The sequence below is a fragment of the Podarcis pityusensis genome (assembly GCF_964106645.2).
Source record: "Podarcis pityusensis genome assembly, chromosome: 7".
Classification (NCBI taxonomy): Eukaryota; Metazoa; Chordata; class Lepidosauria; order Squamata; family Lacertidae; genus Podarcis; species Podarcis pityusensis.
Genome location: NC_138031.1, coordinates 60,603,797 through 60,628,131, shown reverse-complemented (window position 1 = coordinate 60,628,131; position 24,335 = coordinate 60,603,797). Strand labels below are relative to the sequence as shown.

Genomic DNA, 24,335 nt, shown 5'->3' with positions numbered 1-24,335 from the left:
ATTGTCTCCTCCCCTCGCCCCACCCGCTACGCGCTGAGGACAGCGGAAGCTGCAGCTGCAGCAGCAGCAAGGGGAGGAGGTGGGGAAGGACCGACGGGAGGAGCCGGACGCTGGTGAGCTCGGCTCGGGGGCTGGATCTCCTTCGGCCGGGCAAGGAAGCGGACGGAGGCAGGGATTTCCTCGTCTGGGGAAAGGGGGGCGGTGCTGCTGCGTCGCTGCTCTGCTCTCCTGGCTCCGACCTGCTGCAGCAAGTGGATGGCAGCCCGGGCAACAAAAGGAGCGCCGCCGCCTCCGGTCTCTCGTCCCCCCGGGCGCCGGGTCAGTCGATGCAAGGGCGAGTTGCTCCCCGCTCCTCCTCCTGGTGCGGGACTTGGTCTCCCTTGCATGTGTGAGCGTGCGTTGAGGGGTAGTAGGGCGAGGAGCGCTTCCTGAGGGGGGAGGGGGACACACAGGGGAGGGGGGTTGCCCAGCGTGGATCTGTAGGGAATCGGGGCACGGTTTTATTTGTGGGGTGGGGATTTGCCCGTCCCACCCCACTAGCAGCAGCCGGTTTTCCGGGCTAGGGTGCAGCCCCACACTGGAGTAACAAAACAAGCCCGTGGGACGCGCGTCCGAGCCGATGGCAGAGTGGCTTCCCAGCGTCAGGGAGGAGGGAGGAGAGAAAGGCATGCTGAGCAAACGTGCACAACGACGAGGAAACCCTACGGAGCCCTCGCCTGTTTGTAGGAAGAGGGCCAGAGGGTGTGATTTCAAGACGGGCTTGAGCCCCGCTACCTATTTGCTTTGTGGGTAAGCCCACCAAGACCCTGAGTTGGCATCTTGGGGTCGGTTTGTTTGTGGGAGGCGCACGAAAGATGCCCGCTGCATAGGAAGGTGGTAGTTTGCAGCTTGTGCTAAGTCTTCCCTAACCTGGTGCCTCCAGATGTTTTAGAGCACAGCTCCAATAAGCCTTCACCATTGGCTATCGTGACTGGGGCTGACGGGAGTTGCAGCCTCTGGAGGGCACCAGGTCAGGGAAGGTTGATCTACTGCCCAGCAATTATTACCTCCCTGTAGCACTTTAAAACCCCTGATAAGAAAAGGGGCTAACCCTGGATAGTGTAAGTATGCTTTTTATTTTAAAAGGCATTTTAACTGCTGAAAGGTAGGTTAGTAGTTGGAAAACAAAAAAGCCACAAACCTAGTTAAAAGCTACAGCTAACCTCCAACCCATGAGTTCCCAAATGCTAGGCCACACATTTTTAAATGACTTCTAGATGCCTGCACTCGTTTTATGGCTTTGGGGGAAGCTGTGGGGTGCTCTCGACGTTCATTTAGAACAGGGGTTCCATCTCCAGAGCTTTCAAGGGCCTTCTGCTTCAGAATTTGGATGTGCAAAATTCCAAATCTTGACTGTGATGAGCCAGTTAGGATCAGATGCAGTCTTTCTCTTACTTTTGTGTTACCATGATGACTGTATCCACTCTCTGCATTGTCAGCTTGGTGAATTAAATGGCACATCAGAAATGGGAAGTGCAGTACTTTCAAAATGTTAGTTACACATCGGAGGGTGGTTGTTGTTATTTTTGCCCTCAATTCCACTTGTGAGCCCAGCCAAGGTTGGATCCTGTGAACTCTCCAGCCTGCAGGTATCAAAATAGTTGCGGTAGAGCTTGTGGGAAGCTGCGTGCAACAAGTCAACACACTTCTGACAAAAGCCCCCACTTCCCACATAGGTGGACTTTTGTATCAAGCTGATTGGGATACATGTGCATATTCTCCTGGCCTTCATTAGCCTTTAAGGGACCAAATACCTCATTGTGAAAAGTCCTGCTCCAGGGGGTAATTTCTCTTACACCTTCCGTACAGAGAATTCAGAGGTTTTAGAAACAGACCCTTCCTGTGGAGACCATGTTGTTGTCTGAATCAGGAGGGTAGGATTCAGTAGCTAGAAAGATACCATTTTCTTACCATGTTTTCTCTTTTTCTATTATTACAGCTCTGTTTAGTTTGACATCTGAAAGCTGGGCGATTTGATTCCAAGGTGAGCAGAAACCTACTCTTCCTGTGGTGGAAGTTACCCATAGTGAACATAATTATCTTTCTAGCATAATTGCAGTCCACCTTCCTATCTGTAGCCTATGTGGGTTATTCTGGAGCTTGTAGCCTATACAGTGGTACCTCGAACCGTCCCCCTTGCTAACGCTTTGAGTAATGTGCTCCGCTAACCTGGAAGTAGGTGCTCCTTGTTGCGAACTTTGCCTCGGGATGCGAGCGGAAGTTGTGCCCTGGCGGCATGCGCGGAGCGGGAAACACCATTAGCAAAAGCATGGCTCATGTTACGAGGGGTTTCTGGTCACGAACGGACCTCCAGAACCAATTAAGTTTGTAACCGGAGGTACCACTGTAGCTGCCCCTTGCAAGCGTGTACTCAAAATTCTAAATAAATCTAAATTCATATTCAGGTGCACTGAATTGTGTCACTTCATTCCAGCAAGAGCTTAAAATACGGTCTTGATATTAGAGAGAAAAAGTTAATAAGTATGCATTCAAGAGCATGGAAGTTTTGAAACGTTCTTAAAAGAGGCTCACATCTTCTATGTTAGTAGTGTTAAATCCAGAGGTGTGCACAGACCCCAAGATTTGCACTGTATTTGTTCATCCTGAAAAATCAAATATGCTTCTGAGTTGTCCATACACTCTCCACTTCAATCTGTAATTTGGGTTCTGACCTCTGTATAAAATGAAGCTCTGTGTTCAGTGGCGTAGCGTGGGTTCTCAGCACCCGGGGCAAGGCAAGTAATTTGCGCCCCCTAACCCGGGGCAAGGCAAGTAATTTGCGCCCCCTAACCCGTGGATTTTAGCACTCGAGTCTCTTCCGCACCCCCTCCAGATGTTGCGCCAGGTGCAGCAGGCCCCCCTGCACCCCCCACGCTACGCCACTGCTCCCACCACAAGTCTTCAGGACAGCCATCCGAAGGCTGGTGCGGGGAGAAGGTCTCTCCGCCCGACCGCCAGGCTTCGGAGCAGCCTTCCGAAGGCTGGTGTGGGGAGAAGGTCTCTCCGCCCCACCGCCAGGCTTCGGAGCAGCCTTCCGAACGCTGGTGCGGGGAGAAGGTCTCTCCGCCCGACCGCCAGGCTTCGGAGCAGCCTTCCGAAGGCTGGCGCGGGGAGAAGGTCTCTCCGCCCCACCGCCAGGCTTCGGAGCATCCTTCCGAAGGCTGGCGCGGGGAGAAGGTCTCTCCGCCCCACCGCCAGGCTTCGGAGCAGCCTTCCGAAGGCTGGCGCGGGGAGAAGGTCTCTCCGCCTCACCGCCAGGCTTCGGAGCAGCCTTCCGAAGGCTGGCGCGGGGAGGAGGTCTCTCCGCCCCACCGCCAGCCTTCGGAGGAGGTCCGAGGACAGTGGGGTTCCTGCTTCCTCCAGGAGGGCCGGCCAAACGCGCCCCCCCAAATGTTGCACCCGGTGCGGCCGGCACCCCTGGCACCCCCCATGCTACGCCACTGTCTGTGTTCCCTATTCACTAGAATATAACTTTGCCCCATTTTGGCCAAAGTGAAGTAAATTTTCAGATACAGGAGCACTTTTAGAGTGGACTAAGCCTTCCAAATTACAGACAAGCAGGGTCAGGCTTTTTTGTTTAGGAAGTAAAAGGGATTCACTTTTTTCCATAATCCATTATGGGGTGGAGAAGTGGGGCTTACCTCTTGCTCTCTCTTGAAATAATTAATTTGTGGGTAAACTTTGCACATTTTTGCCTGTACATTTTTTAAAAAGTCTGGCTTCACACACTTTTCATTGTGAGGCTGCCGAGAACGGTGCCTGTGGAGTCCTGAAGAGTTTTGGGTGTGTGTTTTGCTGAATAAAAGCAACTTAGGAATTACACACACACACACACACACACACACACACACACACACACATATATATATATAAACTGCACCAGCCAATCCTTTTTTTAACAAAGAAAGAAACAAAAAAGCAATTCAGAATCCATCAGTGTTCCGCTGGCAAAATTGTAGGACAGCCTCACTTTTTGCAAAGCCCATGGATCTAGAGAAACACAGATATATAGGAAAAGATAGAGCTATATGGGGTGGAAAAGCCGAGTGACATGAGGCTTTTGGGGAGCCTTCATCTGGCTTGGTGTTTATTGACATTGTGCTTCAACTTGGGAGGGGAATTTATCTCATGATCTGGCCCCCACTTGGAGCCAGTGTTCACCTCTATTGTTTGCCTGGTTATACATTAGACAACTCATGTCTGGTGGGAAGCCTCAGATCTCAGATGAAATGGTTATATATGTACCTTATGCAGGATTTTGTTCTTGACACACATTGGCACACCACACACTGGGGGGAAATGTGTTTTTATTCATGTATATGCTGAATCCTGCCTTATATGCGTGGGTTGAAGAGTTATGTGGGCTTTTCAATAGCTACCACCGTGTGTCTAGATCCTTGTTTATCTCACTGGTAGGGCAAACCTCTTGGGTTAGTACGTTAATAGGTTAATAGTTGCAGTTGTTCTTAACTTAAAAGCAAAGCAAAACTAGTAAAACCTAAGGAGTTAAAATGTTTAACCAGAATAAGCATAAGCAAAAAGAGAAGTGGAACGGAATCTCAGTGTACTTGGTTGTTGTTTTTAAATCTGCTGTGATATTGTGCTTATACTTTGTTTTTACATATGTAAATGGTTTCCCTAAATTTCAGTTTCATTTTCAATTTGAATTTTTTTCCCCTTGAAAAGTCCTGTATTTCAAAATGAAAAATTACCGCTTTACCTTCTACGCGTTTCAAATGAGCCCTTCCTATAACTTGAAACAAAAGTGCATTTTAATGGGTTTAAATGATCCACTATCCTATGAAATATGTAATCAAACATGTTAGTTGCTGCCTTTTGGAATGAAGAGATGTTTGCTCTTCCTGTTATCTAAAACCACCACTAACTCCACCCTGCAAGTATTAACAGCAGTTTAGTAAAGATGAGCAATTTAGTCAAGATGGCAATTGTCAGCAGATCTTGCATGCTTTATAGTTTTGACTGGTTTGCATCCCTTCATATTCTGTGTGTGGTCAGGGCAGCTCCCAGGCTACTGACCCTTGTAACCTCTTTCTGGGAGAGAGTTTCATATCAAAATTGATTATTCCCTCATCCATCCTCTTCTTTCTTTTCTGTTTGCTTTGCCTTACCTGCATTCAGAGATGTAGCACAGCCTGTATAGGTTTTATTTCTTTTGATTTGTATAAAATATTTTAATGTCATGCTCAAAGTGATGTATGGAAGAGGGTCCCCCCCCCAATGTTTGATATGTATGCTTAGAAATGTAAACAGCTTGTTCTCACTTCTCATCAGGACGGATAAGCAGCCGTGGGAAGGTGTGCTGAAACTGAGAGACAATTTGCTCGCATATGTGTGCTGCAGCTGTGCTGTTAAAGTCCCAGAGCTACTGTTTTTACTATATAGTTCATTTGAGCTATCAGAAGCATAGCTGAATCATGGCCTGAATTGTGCATAGTTCTGGGAGGGGCATTTTGGCTAAGTTTCTCACAGTACATACCTATGCACATTTACACAGAAGTCAGCCTCTGTGTGTTCAGTGGGGTTTACTCTGAGGTTAGCATGCATAGGATTGCAACCTTAAAACTGCAGGGTTGGAACCAGGGAAACACATAGGGAAGGGGGCTGGTGGAAGATGACTTTCTCACCCATCCCAGTTTTGGGCTGTTGCTCTCAGCAGCCCCTGCTACAGACCATTCAGCAGGACCCCTCTGGGGTAGCATTCCAGTATGGGAGGCTGAGGGGATCCCTGAAAATCGCCTGGAGGCGCTTTTGGTGAGTAGAGTGGAAGCTGACTCTGATTGGGTTTTGGGGGTCCCCCCCTTAACCCTCCTGTATCACAACGCCGTCCTCTTCAGTAGCACCCCCTGAACCCCAGGGGAGATATTTTGGAGAACAAGGGGAATGCTCGGAAAGGAGATGGGGAGTCAATTTTCTTTGGCTCTAACCCAAGATTATTTACTTACTAAATTTATATCCTGCCCTTCCTCCCAAAAGGAGCCCAAGGAGGCAAACACACAAATGATAAAACTGTGAAAATCATCTAGAATATTAATGAGCTGTTCTCCCTTCCTCCTTTCCCTCCCTCCTTTCTTTCCTCTTTTTGCCTCTTCTTCTCACATCTACCATTTTGTCTAGTTCCTCACTTTAATTTCCTTTGTCCAAGATCTGGAAAGAGAGCTGGTTCAAACAGTGAAGCCACTAGTCTGCATGGGTGATGCTGGAAGGTTTAACCAAAGGGAAACTTCAAGCTTGTTTATTTCTCCACCCCTCTCTGTGTGGGGAGACTCTCTGAACTCTAGTGTTGGAATACTGCCTAACTTCCTCCTGGTTTTTATCCTGCAGCGCCATGTCCACTGGGAGGGTCCGAACAAAGAAAAAAACACCTCCTGTTGACCATTCTCCTGATAATCTTCCTCTGAGAAGTTCAGGGAGACAGGTACCTTTCATCAATTTCATTCACAGGGTTGCAAGCAGGGTTGTGTATTATCTACTTAGGAAATGAAGAGTATTGTAGTCCTATGCATATTAGTCTGCAGTGTCCTGTTGATTTCACAGCCAGGCAGTGATCTTACTTACAAGTTGATGTGCATGACATTGCAGCCTTAATGGTGAACGTGCTGTTGGAGCTCATCTTTGGCATAATGTAATGGGCTGTTGTTTTGGACTCTTCCTTGTTTTGGACCGTTCCCTGTTCTGTGTGTGAAGCTAGTTATGACACTTCTTTGGTTTTTATTTTTTCTGTATTTCCATGTGAATGCAAGTTGCATGCAATATTGCTATCTTTTTGAAGGATTTCCCCACCATCCCCGGGTCTAGATTTATTTTGTACTGGAATACCTTTCTATCACGGATTGGAAATCCATGCCTCTCCAGAAGCTCAAGTTTCCATCAGTCCCAGCCAGCATGGCCTGTTGCCCAGAATTATGGGACTTGTAGTTCAGCAATATCTGGAGGGCCAAAGGTTCCCCATCCTTGTTCTGTAGGAAAACACAATCAGTGTAACTGTCCTCCATCACTATTGCAACAGAAAGCCTCACCAACAAAGACTGCTGAATATATCATAAATCTGTTGTGACCTTTTTGTTCACACAATTGTGTTCTTTTAGGTGAGGAGGAAAGCTGCAGAGGCAGCCGAGGATGATGAAGATGCCTCAGAGAAGAAGTACAGAAAATGTGAAAAGGCAGGATGTACAGCAACATGTCCTGTTTGCTTTGCCAGCGCTGCTGAAAGGTTTGGGCTCCTCTGTCTTCCCCCTTCACAGTCCCAAGGTTTCAGAAAGTGATCTTCAGCTTGATAGATTTCATTTCGGGTTTGTCTGAGTGAATTCTTATGACTATTATTAATGGAGGGAAGTGGATGTATGCTCCTAGGGGAAGGTACAATAAAAGCAGCTTAAAAAGTAGTTAGAAACCAAACAAACAAAAAATCCCAGATATATATTTTAAAGCACACACAAAAGATACAAAACAGGCGGAGACCCATTCATCCTCCTGGGAAGTCTTGTTGGAACATTTTCCACCCCCATCATTCAGCCCAGACACTGAGGTCCAGCTCCGAGGGCCTTCTGGTAGTTCCCTCACTGCCAGATTACAGGGAACCAGGCAGAGGGCCTTCTCGGTGGTGGTGCCTGCCCTGTGGAACGCCCTCCCATCAGATGCCAAGGAAATCAAGGAAACAACTATCTGACTTTTAGTAGACATCTGAAGGCAGCCCTGTTTAGGGACGTTTTTAATGTTTGATGTTTTATTCTGTTTTTAATATGTTGGGAGCCGCATTATTATTATTATTATCATCATCATCATCATTATAAACTGCTAACGTGTGGCAGTCTAAAGTATTTTCAAATTGTAGGACAAAGCGTATCCTTTCGATAAATGTAGTCATTTCTGATTTCTTCTGTTTTAGGTGTGCTAAAAATGGCTACACATCAAGGTGGTATCACCTCTCCTGTGGGGAACATTTCTGTAATGAATGTTTTGATCATTACTACCGAAGGTATTCTTTCTCTTTTTTGAAGTAATTGCTTTTTTTTAAGGAATGGGGACAGGATGCAACCAAAAGTGTGTTAATTCAATGGCAAAGCATTTTAATCTTGATCTGGTTAAAGAAATAAGATATGGAAGGTAATATACATAATGGCTGTGCTTTGCTACCCATTGTGATTTAATTTTGAAATGAGGCTGAAAACAACAGTGCTGCTTTTATAATGGCTAGAAATTGTAGGGGTTTGAATTTATCAAGAAATGTCAACAATGTCTAGGAGATTGATACCCACACAATAGCCTAACAGCTTCCTTTTCAAAGCAACTCCGGGCAAAGGCAATGAATGCTTTAAAAGGCGGGGATGGGGGAGTGTATTCTTTTAAAAGGATATATAGTCGTACCTTGGTTTTCGAACAGCTTAGTTCTCGAACGTTTTGGGTCCCAAACACTGCAACCCCAGAAGTGACTGTTCTGGTTTGTGAACTATTTTTGGAAGCCGGACATTTGACAATAGACAGGGCTCTTTGGTTTCTGAACGTTTTGGAAGTTTAACGGACTTCTGGAACAGATTCCGTTTGACTTCCAAGGTACGACTGTATTGGCTGTTTGTAGGAAGCTGGACCAGCTAAGTATCTACACTCTCAGGATGACTTTAATAGGCCTTTCTGACTGTTGTGAACTGCTGAACATTTTGACAAAATGCTCTCAGCTAGAAAATACACAAAGCAACATCAGTACACTGGGCAAAAACGGTTTCTTGGAACACAGGCTGTCTGCTAATGCCAGGTTGCACAGGGAGACCCAAGTTTTGGGAGGGAAGCTATTCCAACAGTGAAGCCATTGTATAGATTTGGGTATCCATAATAAGGACACCTAATTTATCAGATTAAACAAAATAAAAATCATGCACAATATTGCCTTGAAGTTGAGCTTTGCAACTTCTATGCTTGCTTAGGAAACCAAATACTGTGGCCAGGATCATGTTGTCTTAATATCTATTTATTTTTCTAGGCATTCCATGTTTGGGATGAACTGTCTATTAAAATATACCAAACCATGTGTAGGCGATTCCTTCCCTCTACTTAACATTTCCTTTGTCCCTCCTTTTAGTCATAAAGATGGCTACGAAAAATACACTGCCTGGAAAAGGATTTGGACCAGTAATGGAAAAAGTGAACCCAGCCCTAAAGCTTTTATGGCTGATCAACAGCTCCCTTACTGGGTGAGGGCTTTATTTATGATGACATAACACTGTGAAAGTAGTGCATGTTCATTTTTTATTTCCCTTTGCAGTACGTGTGTTTGAAGGAAGTGTTAAGCAATGGATTTGATTATTGTTGTTATTGTTTCAACCTTGGGGTTGAAAGTGAAAATAATATGAAGGAAGCATACACTATTTGGCAGCAGGCCACATGTCTTGTGTATGCAGAATGTACAGTGGTACCTCGAGTTACATACGCTTCAGGTTACAGACTCCGCTAACCCAAAAATAGTACCTCAGGTTAAGAACTTTGCTTCAGGATGAGAAGAGAAATCATGTGGCAGTGGCACGGCAGCAGCGGGAGGCCCCATTAGCTAAAGTGGTGCTTCAGGTTAAGAACAGTTTCAGCTTAAGAACAGACCTCCAGAACAAATTAAGTACTTAACCCAAGGTACCACTGTACCAGGTTCAAACCCTGACATCTCCAGGTGAGGCTGAGAAAATCATCTGTCTGAAATTCTGGAAAGTTGCTACCAGGAGACGACACTGAGCTAGCACATGAAAGAAACAAACCATACCTGGTTTAGCATTATGCCTAAACCAGGGATTTTCACTTATTTCACTCCAAACAGACCACAGAATTAAGCAAAGGTTTCTTCTGGATTCCTGAATGTGATATGTTTGGAGCAAAGTGATCTCTAGTCTGGATGTAACTTTAAGCCAGAGATTGTGGTTCACTTCTCCCCAATAGTATACTGGTAGGAAGGACTGAAGCAGTCATGATCAGGTATAGATGAAGAAGTATAGGTTATATGGTGATAATTAGAAAAGAAGGGGTTTTTGATTGGTTGTGGAACTTACAGAACCTCAAAATGATTATCCTTCTTTCCTGAGATGGGAGTGGATCATGGGGTTCCAAGAGCAGTTAGGATTTCAGTTAGGGCAGTTGGAAGCTGCAGGCTAAAGAGAAAGAGAGAATCAGAAAGGTGAGGGAAGGAGTACAGTACTTGCCTAATAACCTATATGACTGTAAGATCTGCGCCTTGCAGTTTAGGGAGGAAAGGCTTTCATAAATTAGAAAGGCAACATTTTATCTACAGGCTGATCATCCCAACAGTTAGCTTTTCACTTCCTGCTGGATGAGCTGCCATGCAGTCTGCACACTTTTGGGGGAATCAATTGGTTGAATAGCCTCTGATTTACCTCTCCTGAGAAAGGAAGGGTAAGTCAGCTCAAAATGCACACTCATACGAAGTTGGTGGAGAAAATGTAGGCACAGCTTGCATGTCTGCTGCTTAAGGAAGTCTTTCTGAAATTTTGAGAGACCTGTCTCTGATCTTATTAGTGTGCCTTTGTTTCTGGATGTACCAAGCAACTTCGTCGTTTTATCTCTAGGTTCAGTGTACAAAGCCAGAGTGTGGGAAATGGCGGCAGCTGACAAAGGAAATCCAGCTTACCTCTCAAATAGCCAAAACATACCGCTGTGGCATGAAACTGAACAATTCCACCAAGGTACCTTCAACCCTCAAATGTACTGAAAATGCAGGTTGGTTTGGTTGTTTCTAGAGGCTGACGGGAGCCCCAGGCTTAAAACAATTGTGCAGTGTTTGTTTGGAGACATCCTTGTACTGCTGCAGTACACACAAGGATTTACATGCATTTAAAACTCTGTGAGGGTGGCACCAGAAAACTGGCAGGTGGGTGGAAAAGCTTGACACCTTCTTCCCTGGCCACCTTTCCACTCTACCCCTTCCCAAAGCTGCCTTTCTCTTGGGGTTTTTAAAACATACCATTGAGTGGAATTTGTAGTTTGGCCCTAAGTGTCATGGCTTTTATTAATAGAACTCATGCCATTTCTTCAGTGTTCCTCTTACATGCAAGTCAGAGGAGCTATCCTGTTGTCTGAAAGTGTTGTATTTGTTTCAGGTGGAAGGCCCAGACCATTGCTCCATGCCTGAGGATCTGGTAAGCAATGTTTTAGGAAAGTCCTGCACGTGGTATCAGAATGAATTGTAACTGTGAGAAACACAGTGGTGCAGGCTTAGTAGTAAATACTGTTTGGGTAACATTCTGACTTTGGAACTGGAGACTTTAGGAAAGAGCCTAGCTGTTGCTTAAGGAAAAGGCCAAATACATCTCAAGCTATTCAGCTTATTAGTAGGGTGTTTGTGTGACTAGAATTATTGTACTGTGTTTAAACTGTGAGGAGCACCTGTATGTTATTTCTTTTTTTAAAAGAGCAAAACAGAAAAGCTCTACCTTGATAGTTGCCCTTGCAAAATCTCAACTCTCAGACCTACTGCTGTTTTGTTAGATTGTTAGCCGCTTTGAGACTCCTTAGGGTAGTGATAAAGCGGGATATCAAATCCAAACTCTTCTTCTTCTACTGCTGTTTTGTTAGTGCAAATCACCTCAAAGCGATGGATGGTTGAGAGCCACATCACCTAGTCCCATATTAGACTTCTGACCAATTAGAGTAAGCTACATTGCTATGGGAAAGGCATTTTCATGTAGAAGCTTCCCTACACTCCTGGTAGAGCACTCAGAAATGACCTGTGTCTTTTAAGTGTCATTGGGACTGAGAGATAATATTATAACAAAAGCTTTAATTCTTCTTCCTGACTCTTTCCTCCACTCCTTCGTAGAGAGTTGCTGAAGTTTCAGATCACTGGTGGTATTCCATGCTCATCCTTCCACCTTTGCTGAAGGACAGTGTGGCTGCTCCTTTGCTGTCTGCATACTACCCAGACTGTGTGGGCATGAGCCCCTCTTGTACCAGTACTCACCGGTTGGTTGGTGAATCCAATGCAATAAAAATGGAGCACTTAAAGACTCCACCTACTATAGCTGGTAAGTGACGAGTACTTTTCTGCCCTCTCCTGGTAGCTATTGATAGCCTTATTTTCCATGGTACGAGAGTATTTTTTCTATATTAACGTGAAATAGAATGTCTTGTCTTCTCAAGAATGAGACTGACCATCAACCATGTATACTTTGTAATATTTGTCGTTTATATTTGTGAGCATGTAGTATAAGCATATTCTTCCTGTAAGCAACACTTTGGTGCATATACTCGAGGTCCACTAAGGAGTTTTGGGCAGAGAGGAGATCTATAAATAATTGTTGTAAGCAGAAGCCATGGTTCTTATGAGCCCTTCCTTACCCAGTATTATCCTACTATATGTTGCAGGCACCTGTAATAGAGTTCACATTTGTATACATGCCCTAGAGCTTTGTGCCTCTTTATTAAGCTACCGTGACGGCTCACGGAGATGCTACATGCAGCTCATTCCGTGTTGTATGTTGCCTTCCAGGGATGAACAAGTACTTCCAGCCTTTCTACCAGCCCAACGAATGTGGTAAAGCACTGTGTGTGAGACCAGATGTAATGGAACTAGATGAACTCTATGAGTTTCCAGAATATTCACGAGACCCCACCATGTATCTAGCTCTGAGAAACCTCATTTTGGCTCTGTGGTACACAAACTGCAAAGTAAGCCTAGCTGAATGTTTGCCCCCAAAAGATTATCATCTCAACCTAAACTTCCCTTGTCCTGGTTTCCTTCTCCCACTCGCTCCATAGACAAGGCCTTCTCAGTCATTATGGTTTTTGCTTTTCAGTGGGGGAGGACCCCCCCAACCCATCCCATTTCAGTCCTGCTGGCCCTGCAGCAATTGGGATTTTTTAGAGCAGGGATGGGGAACCTGTGGCTCTCCAGATGCTGGGCATCTGTCTGTCCAAGCCAGTATGGCCAATGGTCAGTGATGATGGGAGTGGTAGTCCAGCAACATCTGGTGGGCCACAGGTTCCTCATCCCTGCTCTAGAAGTCCTGCTGCAGCGGGAGGGTGGAACTCTGCTCATGGTAAGACAAAAGGTTGCAGTGACTGACCAGGCCGTGCCTTTGGAGCAGATGAAATAAAACATCACAAGAAACCCTCCATCTGCTGAGGAAAACAAGGCTTCATGGTGAGGCCTGTGTTCCTTTTGTCCCTCCTTAAGTACGCCTTCACAATGTGATCCAGATTCCCAGGTGTGCAGATGGTGCTTTTCCATACAAAGCTGCCCTGTTTCATGCTTTTCAGTACACAGGTACATGACTGGAAGTTTACTTGAATGGTTGTCACTTTGTTGATCTGGGAGGTGTAAATTAGCTGTTGAGCTTCACCATCTGAAGGACAGTTTGCTATATTGTTCCAGCAGCAGTCAAATTCTTGCCTCTCCTCCTTTCCCCCAATCCTTCAATTCACAGGAAGCCCTAACCCCTCAGAAATGTACGCATCACATCATTGTTCGAGGCCTTGTGCGCATTCGCTGTGTGCGGGAGATGGAGCGAATACTTCATTTTATGACCAGGAAAGGTCTGATTAACACAGGAGTCTTGTCAGTTAATCCTGACCAACCCCTTCTGCCCAAAGACTACCATAATGTAAGTATTTTAAAATACAGAGTACTAATAAACTGGTTCTCGGAGATTCTGATGGGACAAGGAGGGTGAAGGGAGAAAGGACTCCTTTTAAGGGTAAAAAGTGAAAGGGGTTGGCCTTCTAGACCTCTTGGTCAGTGTCAAAACTCTTCTTCAGGGGCTCATGGCTTCTCAAGAACTGTCAACATCGGCATAGACAAAATCGTCTGCTGTCGTTCAGCTCAGGCTAGGATACTTTCTCTTCACTGTCCTCATTTTTGGTTGATATTGTAGCACTTGCTCAGCTTCTCCTAATGAAATCCTTCAGCAGGAACAGAATTTTATCTGAACAATGTTTCAAATTGTTCTGAGACTTGCTTAGAAAAAACAGTCTTGCTAGTCTCAAAAGAATGCTAGCATCACTAGTTTACTTTTCTTCTTCATTTAAGAAATCTGTCATTGTGGTTGGGGCTGGTCCTGCTGGATTAGCAGCTGCAAGACAGCTTCAGAACTTTGGAATTAAGGTGAGACTTTTTCAAATAAAGTATAGCATTTCAACATTTCTGTCTCCTCCTCTTCTGGCATATCTACACTTTGCTGCTGCTACCTGAGTAAGAAAAAGAAAGGGCCTGTTCTCAGAGTCCAGATGTCCTGGGAAAGTGCCTTAATTTGTTTCAAGGCTGAGCTTGAAATAATTATGAGGCTAGGGTTTGTTGCATGATTTGTTGCAGCTTATACAGTATTTGGGCATGGAGAATGGTAGGCATAGCTTGTCTGCTCACAGTATCCACCTTTTAAGGAGGAACTTAATGTCTTCACTTGGTAGATGGATTTTCTGCCTCTGAGGTTTAGGATTCACCAATTAAAAACTTGGTGAACTCCTAGCATAATGTTCTATTATTGATTGACCACCTTGGCATTATTTGGTTAACTGTGGAAAGATTTTTGTTTCATAGCAGTGTGTTCCTTACCACCGCTGCTTCTTTTGTATGTTGCAGGTTCTTGTGCTAGAAGCGAAGGACAGAATTGGGGGCCGCGTGTGGGACGATAAGACTTTCAAAGGGATCACTGTGGGAAAAGGGCCACAGATAGTGAACGGCTGTGTCAACAATCCAGTAGCACTAATGTGTGAGCAAGTGGGTTTGCATTTTTATTCATGAAAACATTGTCCTTCTGAAGCTTAATATACACTGATCCTTTTAAACTTAACTTTCTTATTAGAGAGGTTTTTCAGGCAGCTCAGAATCCACATCCCACTCAAGCTACAGGTGTATTGGGTCACTTTGGGAAAGTAACTGTTCTTCAGCTTTGTTTTACTATGTGTGAAAGAGATACATTAAAGGTCTAATTGTAGGGTTGTAAAGAGGAATGAGGTAATGAAAGGTGGTTACCGTCCTTAGGAGCAGGAAGTTCTACAAATAACATTTGAAAACTTTGCTAAGTGTTTCAATCAGGCTTTCTGTTCATACATTTTTCTTCTTCTCTCACATGATACTTTGCTTGAAATAATACAATGAGTTACCTCACATATTTAGGGAAGCTAGCAATTTGCTGTAAAGAACAGAATAATAGTCTTTTCAAGCGCTAGTCCACTTACTACTTAGAATGGTGATTCTTCAGAGTTGATGCTTACTATAATAAATGAAATAATTCTGATTCCTGTAATATAAAACCCTCACTGAAGATGTTTAGCTTTTATTGGTTGGTTGGTGTTGACATCAATGAAAATTGCGGTCCTTTGGGAGGGATAGAAATTTAACAAATAAACAATAAAAATTAAGGTTTGCATCCCATGACAGTAACTGATTATCTACTTCCCCCACGTTCAAAATCCCTGTCTTTTTAAAGCTGGGCATTAAAATGCATAAAATTGGAGAGAAGTGTGATCTGATCCAGGAAGGTGGAAGAATAACTGACCCTACTATAGACAAGCGCATGGACTTCCATTTCAATTCTATCCTTGATGTTGTAGCAGACTGGAGAAAAGACAAAAATCAGCATCAGGATATTCCTCTTGGAGGTAAGTAGAAACAATGAAGAGCCACACGACACATAGTGCAGTGGGGATAAAGGAGCACCTGTAGAAGTCGTCTCAGATATTTGTGCCAGCTCAGCTTTCAGTTCTTGTATTTTGTTGCATTTGAATGACCTTTGACAGAAGATTGTGGGCTGCTCAGAGCAATTTCATTAGGCCCAGGGGGCAAACAGGATTTCCTGGGCCTAGTACCCTGTATGTCGCTATTGGCAATGACTGTTCTTCTGTTACTAATACGAACAGTTATTTTTAATACATGGAAATGATTTAATAAGCATTTATTTAACAGATTTTTAACCTGCCTTTCTGAGTTCCTGCCCTCACAAGGCGTTTTGCAGCAACTGCAAATAGTTCAAATACCATAATTATATAACAGATAATTATGCAGTAAGTTTAGAACATTTATGTAACGTTAACAGACAGCAGCAGCAACTCAAATGGGGGAAATAGCTTTACGTCCTTTATGAACAATATCTCCCTGAAGAATAGCCAAGTGACAGCAGTAGATGTAGTGACATCATAAAGTGAATAAATTACTTGGAATACATTTTCCTCAGTCCCTGTTTTATTAATATGCAAACTAATTGACATTTTTAAAACTCCTACAACCAACCAACTTGGATTTCTTTAACCAAGTGACAGTCCCAGAAGAGATTATCCCAAATTGCACACAATTAGCAACATGCAGGAATTATTTCTGAGTATAGAATCTGGGAGAGTTGTAAAGAGTGTGCTGAGCCCTGAAAATAAAGTGTCTTGCTGTGGCCTAGCAGTGGTGAAGTTAATAGGCTGGTTTGCAGTCACTTTAAACCATAGTTGTGAATGAATGTGCAATGTGCTGGTGCACAGAATGAAAATCATTGCTGCTTAGCATTATTCCTGCTGCTGCTGCTGCTGCATTGCTGGCAGCTAATTTGACCAAGCATTTTGTCCAGATACTCGTGGTTTCTCTCTCTCTAAACAAACAATGAACTGTAACCAAGGTTTGTCCTCTACTTACCATTTAAGTTTTGTTGAGGAGGAAACAAACCATGAGCCTAGGTTCAGATGCTAATGTTAAGCCAAACCATGGCTTAGCTTCCAGCAGTTCAGCAGAAACGGGAGGAATGAAGCAGTCATGTTTTTGCTCCGTGCCCCATCACCCTTTAAATCACAGTGATGTGCAAACCAGGCCAGTGTATGAGTATGTTTGCTGGTAGCCCACATGTTTGTGAGAAAAGTGCTGCCCGACAATTAAGGAAGGACAAGGACTTTAAAGTGCTATCAGTTTCAGTGGAAAATACGTTAAGCATGCATTCAACTCTATTTTGAAATAGTTGTCACTTAAAAGTGTGGAACTTCATGCCCATAATATTTATATTTTGACGGTAGCAGCGGGAACTATTCTGGTAGAGCTTCATTTTAAAATTTAACAAGAACACTTAAAAGTAGGGTGAAATTGTAAGGAAAAAATGATTATTTATTGATAACAATTGGATATATTATTTGCAGATAAAATCCAGGAGATCTATAAAGTTTTTATTCAGGAATCTGGTATTCAGTTCAGTGATCTCGAGGAAAAAGTCCTTCAGTTCCATGTCAGTAACCTTGAGTACGCCTGTGGCAGCAACCTCCATGAGGTGAGCATGGGATGGACTTGTGCGACACTCAGGTGTTGAGTGTTCAAACTGTTCAGTGAAAAGAATTCTGTTCTCCTTACAGGTTTCTGCACGCTCCTGGGATCACAATGAATTTTTTGCTCAGTTTGCTGGAGATCACACGCTCTTAAACTCGGGATACTCAACAATAATTGAAAAAATGGCTGAAGGCCTGGACATTCGGTTAAAGGTTCCAGTAAGTAACAAAAAATGGACGAGAAGCCAGTTTGCTTTGATGTACCTTGGAGTAGTTCATCTTCCTAGTGTTTGGCTTGGTTCTCTTTGTCTTGGAACATACAGATGGTACTTAACCGCTTGAATTTTCCAAAGTTATTTCCAGTGGTGTCTCATTTATTAATCTGCTTTGGAACATATGAATGTTTCTTCTTATTGCTTATGCCTTCACTCTAGAACATTTTCCACATTCAGCATACTCAGTGTGTATTGCAATATATCTATTGGATTTTTTATCTCAGGTAGTCAGAGATTTGCCAAAGATGACTGTATGAACTAGGTAGGATTTAGAATGCAGGAGCAAAACTTTAGAATCCATAATGCATAAAAGCAATGGAGTGAGTTTCAGCAATGGGGTGCTCAGATTCCCACCAGTACATAAAAATCTCTAGTGGAACATTGCTTGCATCATTCTCCTGATTGATCCTTCACATAATGCATTTACTCATGAGCAGTTAGCTTAACACTCCTTCCCCCATGTCTTTCACTGAGAACTCTTCTGCTATGAAGCTTACGCTAATGTCTTAGTGTTATGGATGATATTCAACATTGTGCAGGTGAAATTGCCCTTCCTGTTCTTCCACATGCACCCCCATCTCCTCATCTGCTCCAAAGGGTCCATCTTCAGAGCTGATTTGAGGAAAACGCAGGGGCTATAGGTGGAAGGAGAGGCAGTCCTTTTGTATAAGCAGAAGTCTGTTCCACTTGTAGATGAGGCACCACCATAGACAAATACAGTGGTACCTCGGGTTAAGAACTTAATTCGTTGTAAAGGTCTGTTCTTAACCTGAGGTACCACTTTAGCTAATGGGGCCTCCCACTGCCACTACACCGCTGCCATGCAATTTCTCTTCTCATCCTGAAGCAAAGTTCTTAACCTGAGGTACTATTTCTGGGTTAGCAGAGTCTGTAACCTGAAGCATCTGTAACCCAAGGTACCACTGTATGTCTTTCACAACTCTGAATCGCCTTCTTCTTGTCAGGTTCGCAGTATAGACTATACGGGGGAAGAAGTCCAAGTGACTGCAACCGATGGAACTCTCTGGAAAGCACAAAAGGTGACGTGTCTCATCTTTCTCAACTTCTGCTATATATTTTCAAACATCACAGTAAACATCTTGTTCAAAGTGTTGTGTACAACTGGCTTTTTAAAGACTTGATGCCTCATGTTAAGGGGTAGCTTTCGCTGCAGCAGCTAAACAAGGGGTGCAAGTGAAGTGAGTTTCTCAACTTATCAAGCAGGACAGAGCTATTTATTGTGTTTCAGATGCCATATCACCAGCATACCTGCTTCCCGCATCCTTACAGCTGTAATGTGAATTCTTGACACATCTTTACATTTGTGCTAAGGAGCCGGTTGTGGGCTGAGTGCTGGGCAGGCGGTGAAAAGTGTGGGACAAAGTATCAAGTTGTCTTAAAAGCATGAAACTGAGGTTTTTAGTACCTACCTGGTGCCAAACCTTCCCAACCTGCCTGTGTTATGTTGAGCTACTTCAACTGTAGTATAATTAGGACTACTTTTCTCCCACCAGGTTTTAGTTGCTGTACCTCTGACTATTCTTCAAAAAGGCGCCATTCTGTTTAACCCAGCCTTGTCAGAGAGAAAAATGAAAGCTATCAATAGTTTGGGAGCTGGAGTCATTGAGAAGGTAAGAGTGCAACTTTTATATGACGATGTGAAGAGCAGTATGAGTGGCATTTGGTTTGTACCCGATCAGATTTGCTTTCCATAATCGGATCTGCTCAGAAATAACGAGATGACAAAGCATGGGTACATAGCAGTCCTTCATAAATTGAAATAAATAATCTTCAGGGTTTGTGATGGGTAACCAAAGTCTGCCTGTCCACCAGCTCTTGCAAAACAGATTAAAATTATGCCCCATTAAAACTGAAAATTTCCTCCATTTTGCCAATTTGAATCTCAGGTCTTCCATCACCCAACTCCTCATAGAAAGAAATGCAACTTAATTTTGTTTCCTGTGATTTGCACAGACTATCTTGACCAGAGTCTACCTACTATTAGTTTACAACAATCAGTAATAGCCCAATCCTATTTATGTGCAATTGCAATTATATCCTACTAGGTTCACTGAGGCCTACTTCCAAGTAAGCGTGCATAGAATTTCAGCCCAAATCAACAATGAGGTCATTCTTGTCTTTTTTCCTCTAGATTGCACTACAGTTTCCATATAGATTCTGGGACAGCAAGATTCAAGGAGCTGATTACTTTGGCCATGTTCCACCTAGTTCCAGCAAACGTGGACTCTTCAGTGTTTTCTATGACATGGATCCACAGGTACACATTACCTGAAGACTTAACACTGACCCTAATTGTTCTTCAAATAAGGAAACATGATGAGCTTTAAAATCACTTCTCTTCCCCTACCACCCTAGGAATTCGCCACCATTTCATAGTGCGATTAGTTTAAGATATATTTCTGGCAACTTTATCGTTTTTTAAAAAAACAATTGCTCATTACAAGACAGAAGCTTTGAAAAGTGATGTGATACACTCAGTCAAGGAGAAACCTAAAAGGTGCCAGGAATCTTTCTTGTTCTATGGGTTGGCTAACATTAGTTTCAGAGAGGCTGTTAGTCATTTAGCAGAACTACAGTAGATAAAATGTAAGTGTCCATGTTTGTGTCTTGTTCTCAGCGTAAATGCAGTGTTCTAATGTCTGTTGTTACGGGTGATGCTGTGGCAACTATGAAGAACTTAGATGACAAGCAAGTGCTGCAACAATGCATGATTGTGCTCCGTGAGCTGTTTAAGGAACAGGTAGGTCTTGTTTTTTATTGACTCAAGCATAGATGAGACACCAGTTTCAAGTCTTTCACACTTAACTGAATTTATTAATAGTTGTAAATGGCTCTGATATTTGCATTATATGGATATATTTATTAACTAATATAATGTATAATAATTATAGTATATAACAGATAGCAACAAAAAGAGATTAATGATGCGACTAAGCGTATTATCAAACTAAGTCATAGGAGTAAAGCAACTGAAAAAGACTTTGTAAATGACTGTACTTGGTATACGACTAACATTGAATATTGCTCTAAATGTCATAAATCTGGATTTATGTATTCTAAATAAGAAATAAATATTAAATAGGATGAAAGAAATGAAACAGCAGCTTGCCAAATTATTCCTATTTTTAATAGTTTGCCTGGGAACCATGTTTGTTGTGGCTTCCATACATGAAAACATTCTGCACCAGACCACTGGTGCATATAGAAGCAGTTTTAGAATAGAATCACAGATTTGGAAGGGACCCTGGGGGTCATCTAGTCCAACCCCCTGCATTTCAGGAATCTTTTGCCCAACATGAGGCTCAAACATGTGCCTGAGTTTAAGATTCTAATGAACTGAGGTTTCAGATAGGAGTTTTTCCCAGTCTCTGGAGAAGCCAGGAATTGAACTTAGGACCTGTTGCATGCAAGTTCATGACACAGGACTCTACACGAGGATCTACAAAACTGACTACTTAAAAAAGGAGAGACAACTGTCCTGACATGTTTCACTTGGTTAGGCCCCCTAACCAACACTTTAATTCTCTAGCTGTTTATAATGGGACTGTCCATTGACTTTAACAGAACAACTTCAGAGCATGTGACCAGTCACTTAGAGCATCTGTGTGTGTTGACCTGGTGAATATATGTGTTCACAGATGGGTTGTATGCATTTCATAAGTAATTCTTTGCCTATTGTTGTAATCCAGGAAGTGCCAGACCCAGTCAAGTACTTCGTTACACGATGGAACAAAGATCCTTGGATCCAAATGGCGTATAGTTTTGTGAAGACAGGGGGCAGCGGTGAAGCTTATGACATCCTAGCAGAAGACATACAAGGAAAAATATTTTTTGCTGGAGAGGTGAGATCTTGATTTTGTACACTAAAAAAATTGAATTCAAATTCTTCTAAAATAAGCTACAAGCTAGAATAGGATGCAATGTATTCAGGGGTATGTTCAACTTAGGTTCTATTCAGAATAGACCCACTGAAATTACGTAATAAGCCTAAATTAACCATGCTTACTTCAATGGATCTACACTGAGTAGGACTAGCACTGGCTACAATCCAGTCTCTGAGGAAGCATTGCAGAAAACCAGTGAAATTTAGTTGCTAGTGTGCTGATCGGACTTCAGATCCTTTAAGAATATAAACAGCTGTTAGACTGGTTGTTCAGTCATCTGAGTGGCAGCAACTCTTCAGAAAAAAAAACCTATGTAGGGGATTATACCTAGGACTAATATTACACACACACACAAAGCGCCATTTCAATCTCACTTCAGGCCTTGCTTGTGGGGTTGAAACTGGTTTTGTTGTGCTGCTGAAGACATTCACCATGATATTCCTGTTGATTCTCCTGGAACTCTGAGGCACAGGATACTACATACAGTGGTAGTATGTGACTGGGCAAAATAATAATCTCTGCTATGAAAATTTCTCAACATGGAATAAAACACCCATTGTGGCTCGTGATTTATTTTTAAGATATAGATACGTAGGCTATTTCATATATATCATTGGTAGAATAGATATTGACACTTCCTGTGCGGGTTTATACCAGGCTTCCTCAACCTCGGCCCTCCAGATGTTTTTTGGCCTACAACTCCCATGATCCCTAGCTAGCAGGACAGGGATGATGGGAATTGTAGTCTCAAAACATCTGGTGGGCTAAGGGTGAGGAAACCTGGTTTATACATATTATGTGTCTGATGAGTGTAGTTCTATGTTCATATAAGAATTCCTCACATTATGTTTCTCTTTTTAAATAGGCCACAAACAGACATTTCCCACAGACAGTTACTGGAGCTTACTTGAGCGGTGTTCGAGAAGCAAGCAAAATAGCAGCATCTTGAATACTACACTACTGTTTACAGATTTTCTTTTAACAACTTCCTCAAATTCAAAATTCAAGTTTCAGGGTTACTATTATTGCTCAAGTGGTGCTTAATTCTTTGGTACCTAAAGAGACAATCCTTTTTTCTTCCACTTTTTTCATCTTTTCCATGATGTTGATGTTTTATCAGCACAGCATGCTAAAGGAACTGTTATTTAAAAACACTACCAGCAGATATTCAAGCTCATTAACCTCTGAACTTCATTTTTGTGACCTATTTGAGATAGATGATTTATATTGTCAAAGGGTGAAATGTGTCAAAGGGTAAACATGTGCTTCAAGGACTGTTAAATAACCCACGTTTTCAGATAGTGGGTCAACAAGATGGCAGGTGACTCCAATCAAGTTTTGAAAAATGTATTCTATTTAAACTAAATTGTTGGAAGTGTACACAATCATTGGGCTTGCTGGTGTTTTTTTTTTAATGAAAGAAGATATCTAAAACCAACCCTAACCATTACTTACCCAGAGGAAATGTCACAAAAGCATCTCTTAATGTGTATACTAGGATGAGGGCTTAGTATTTGCTGATCATGTAGATGGACTAGAAAAAAATGTTTGTTTTGTGGCCATTTCCTTTTTGTGTGCAGTGAAATTTCTAAATCATAGCAGCTGTGTAGGTGCAGTCATTTATATAATTGTGAAAGCATGTTGAAGGTCACGTAGTTGAGCAAGCCGTTCAACTTTCTTGCTTAAAAATGAGGTCAAATGATTACTTTTTATGAAGGGTTAAAATTATGTAGCCTCATTTTAATGGGAGAGATTTAAGTAGACTGAAATCAGTGAGACTTGAAAATACTTAATGAGGCTGGGTTGTACCCATAGTTGTGAAAAATTACCTAGAAGAAAAAGATGATTTAACTAAATAATTCACTTTTAAGTAGTTGAAGATACTAATGTATACACATAGTTCATTAATCAGCTAACTTTTGCTTTTCATTATGAAAAAATAATAGTGGGAATTTCAATATGGAAGCATGGGCAGTTTTACTTTCTAAAGAAAGCCTCAGAAAATGTGTGATTACTACCCCTGTGTGTTTTGCTATAATGATAATATATGGCCCTGAATATCTTACTTTGTAACATCATATTGAGAAAGATTTAAAAGTTATGCTGTTAGGAAATCATCAAGCTTTTCTTATAGTTGAACTGCTATTATTTCACTAAGTTGCTTAATAGGAAGTATAACTCTCTGAGAGCTTATAGTAAGAGATGTAAAATATGAAAATGGAATGCTGATTTCCCCCCATCATTTACTCTTCTTTTCAAAAACTGAAAATATGTGAATACCTAGCTAAAATAAGCCAATTGGCCCCTATCTAAAACTAATTTTGTTGGTGCATCTAGCTATTGTCTGAAGTGCAATTTTTATTTAAAAATGGAAACTTGTGCTTGGGAATAGTTGAAGGCGTGAGTTTGAGCAGAGATATTAGTCATGACTGTAAGGATTTTGTAGTAATCAGCATTAAGACAAGATGAAGAGTCATACTGTAAATGTGAAACCATTTACTGTATAAAGTACCTGTAAATTATTACATTACAGAAGTGTTTAAACAGCAGGACCTGTTGTCCATAAAAAGAAAAAGCTTAGTTAAGATATGGAAACTACTTTTTTTACATTTATTTAAAAATGTCAGAGTTGATGGGTTCACTTTGAACAATTGATCCCAAAGAATTAAAAAATAATCATGTGAAGCTTATTTTTTAAGCATGGTCATTTTCTATTGTGTATATACAACTTATGCCTTGTACATCTAGGGGGAAAAATCTCCTTGCTGTGGAGCATGATGTTCAAAGTGACTTATTGGTAATGTAATAAACTGGAAAATGCTAAGTCAGTTGTGTTGCTAATTTCTAATCAAATAGTAAAGGCAAACTGTACCCATGT

At 42.3% G+C, this 24,335-nt stretch overlaps 1 protein-coding gene and 1 long non-coding RNA gene across 2 annotated transcripts in view; both read left to right on the top strand.

Annotated features, from left to right (window-relative positions):
* The window catches only part of LOC308482307, a 200,547-nt gene that overhangs the window by 25,911 nt on the left and 150,301 nt on the right, over positions 1 to 24,335 (top strand). The window lies entirely within an intron of this gene.
* Positions 133 to 24,281, top strand: KDM1B (lysine demethylase 1B). The gene is made up of 22 exons (XM_081015275.1): positions 133 to 318; positions 1,979 to 2,023; positions 6,382 to 6,475; positions 7,146 to 7,270; positions 7,946 to 8,035; positions 9,134 to 9,245; positions 10,620 to 10,736; positions 11,151 to 11,189; positions 11,870 to 12,074; positions 12,539 to 12,717; positions 13,476 to 13,652; positions 14,078 to 14,152; positions 14,627 to 14,764; positions 15,477 to 15,648; positions 17,155 to 17,282; positions 17,365 to 17,496; positions 18,518 to 18,592; positions 19,067 to 19,183; positions 19,705 to 19,830; positions 20,191 to 20,313; positions 21,263 to 21,415; positions 22,323 to 24,281. Exons 3-22 carry the CDS (start codon positions 6,386 to 6,388, stop codon positions 22,404 to 22,406), a joined length of 2,457 nt encoding a protein of 818 aa, XP_080871401.1. The 5' UTR covers positions 133 to 318; positions 1,979 to 2,023; positions 6,382 to 6,385; the 3' UTR covers positions 22,407 to 24,281.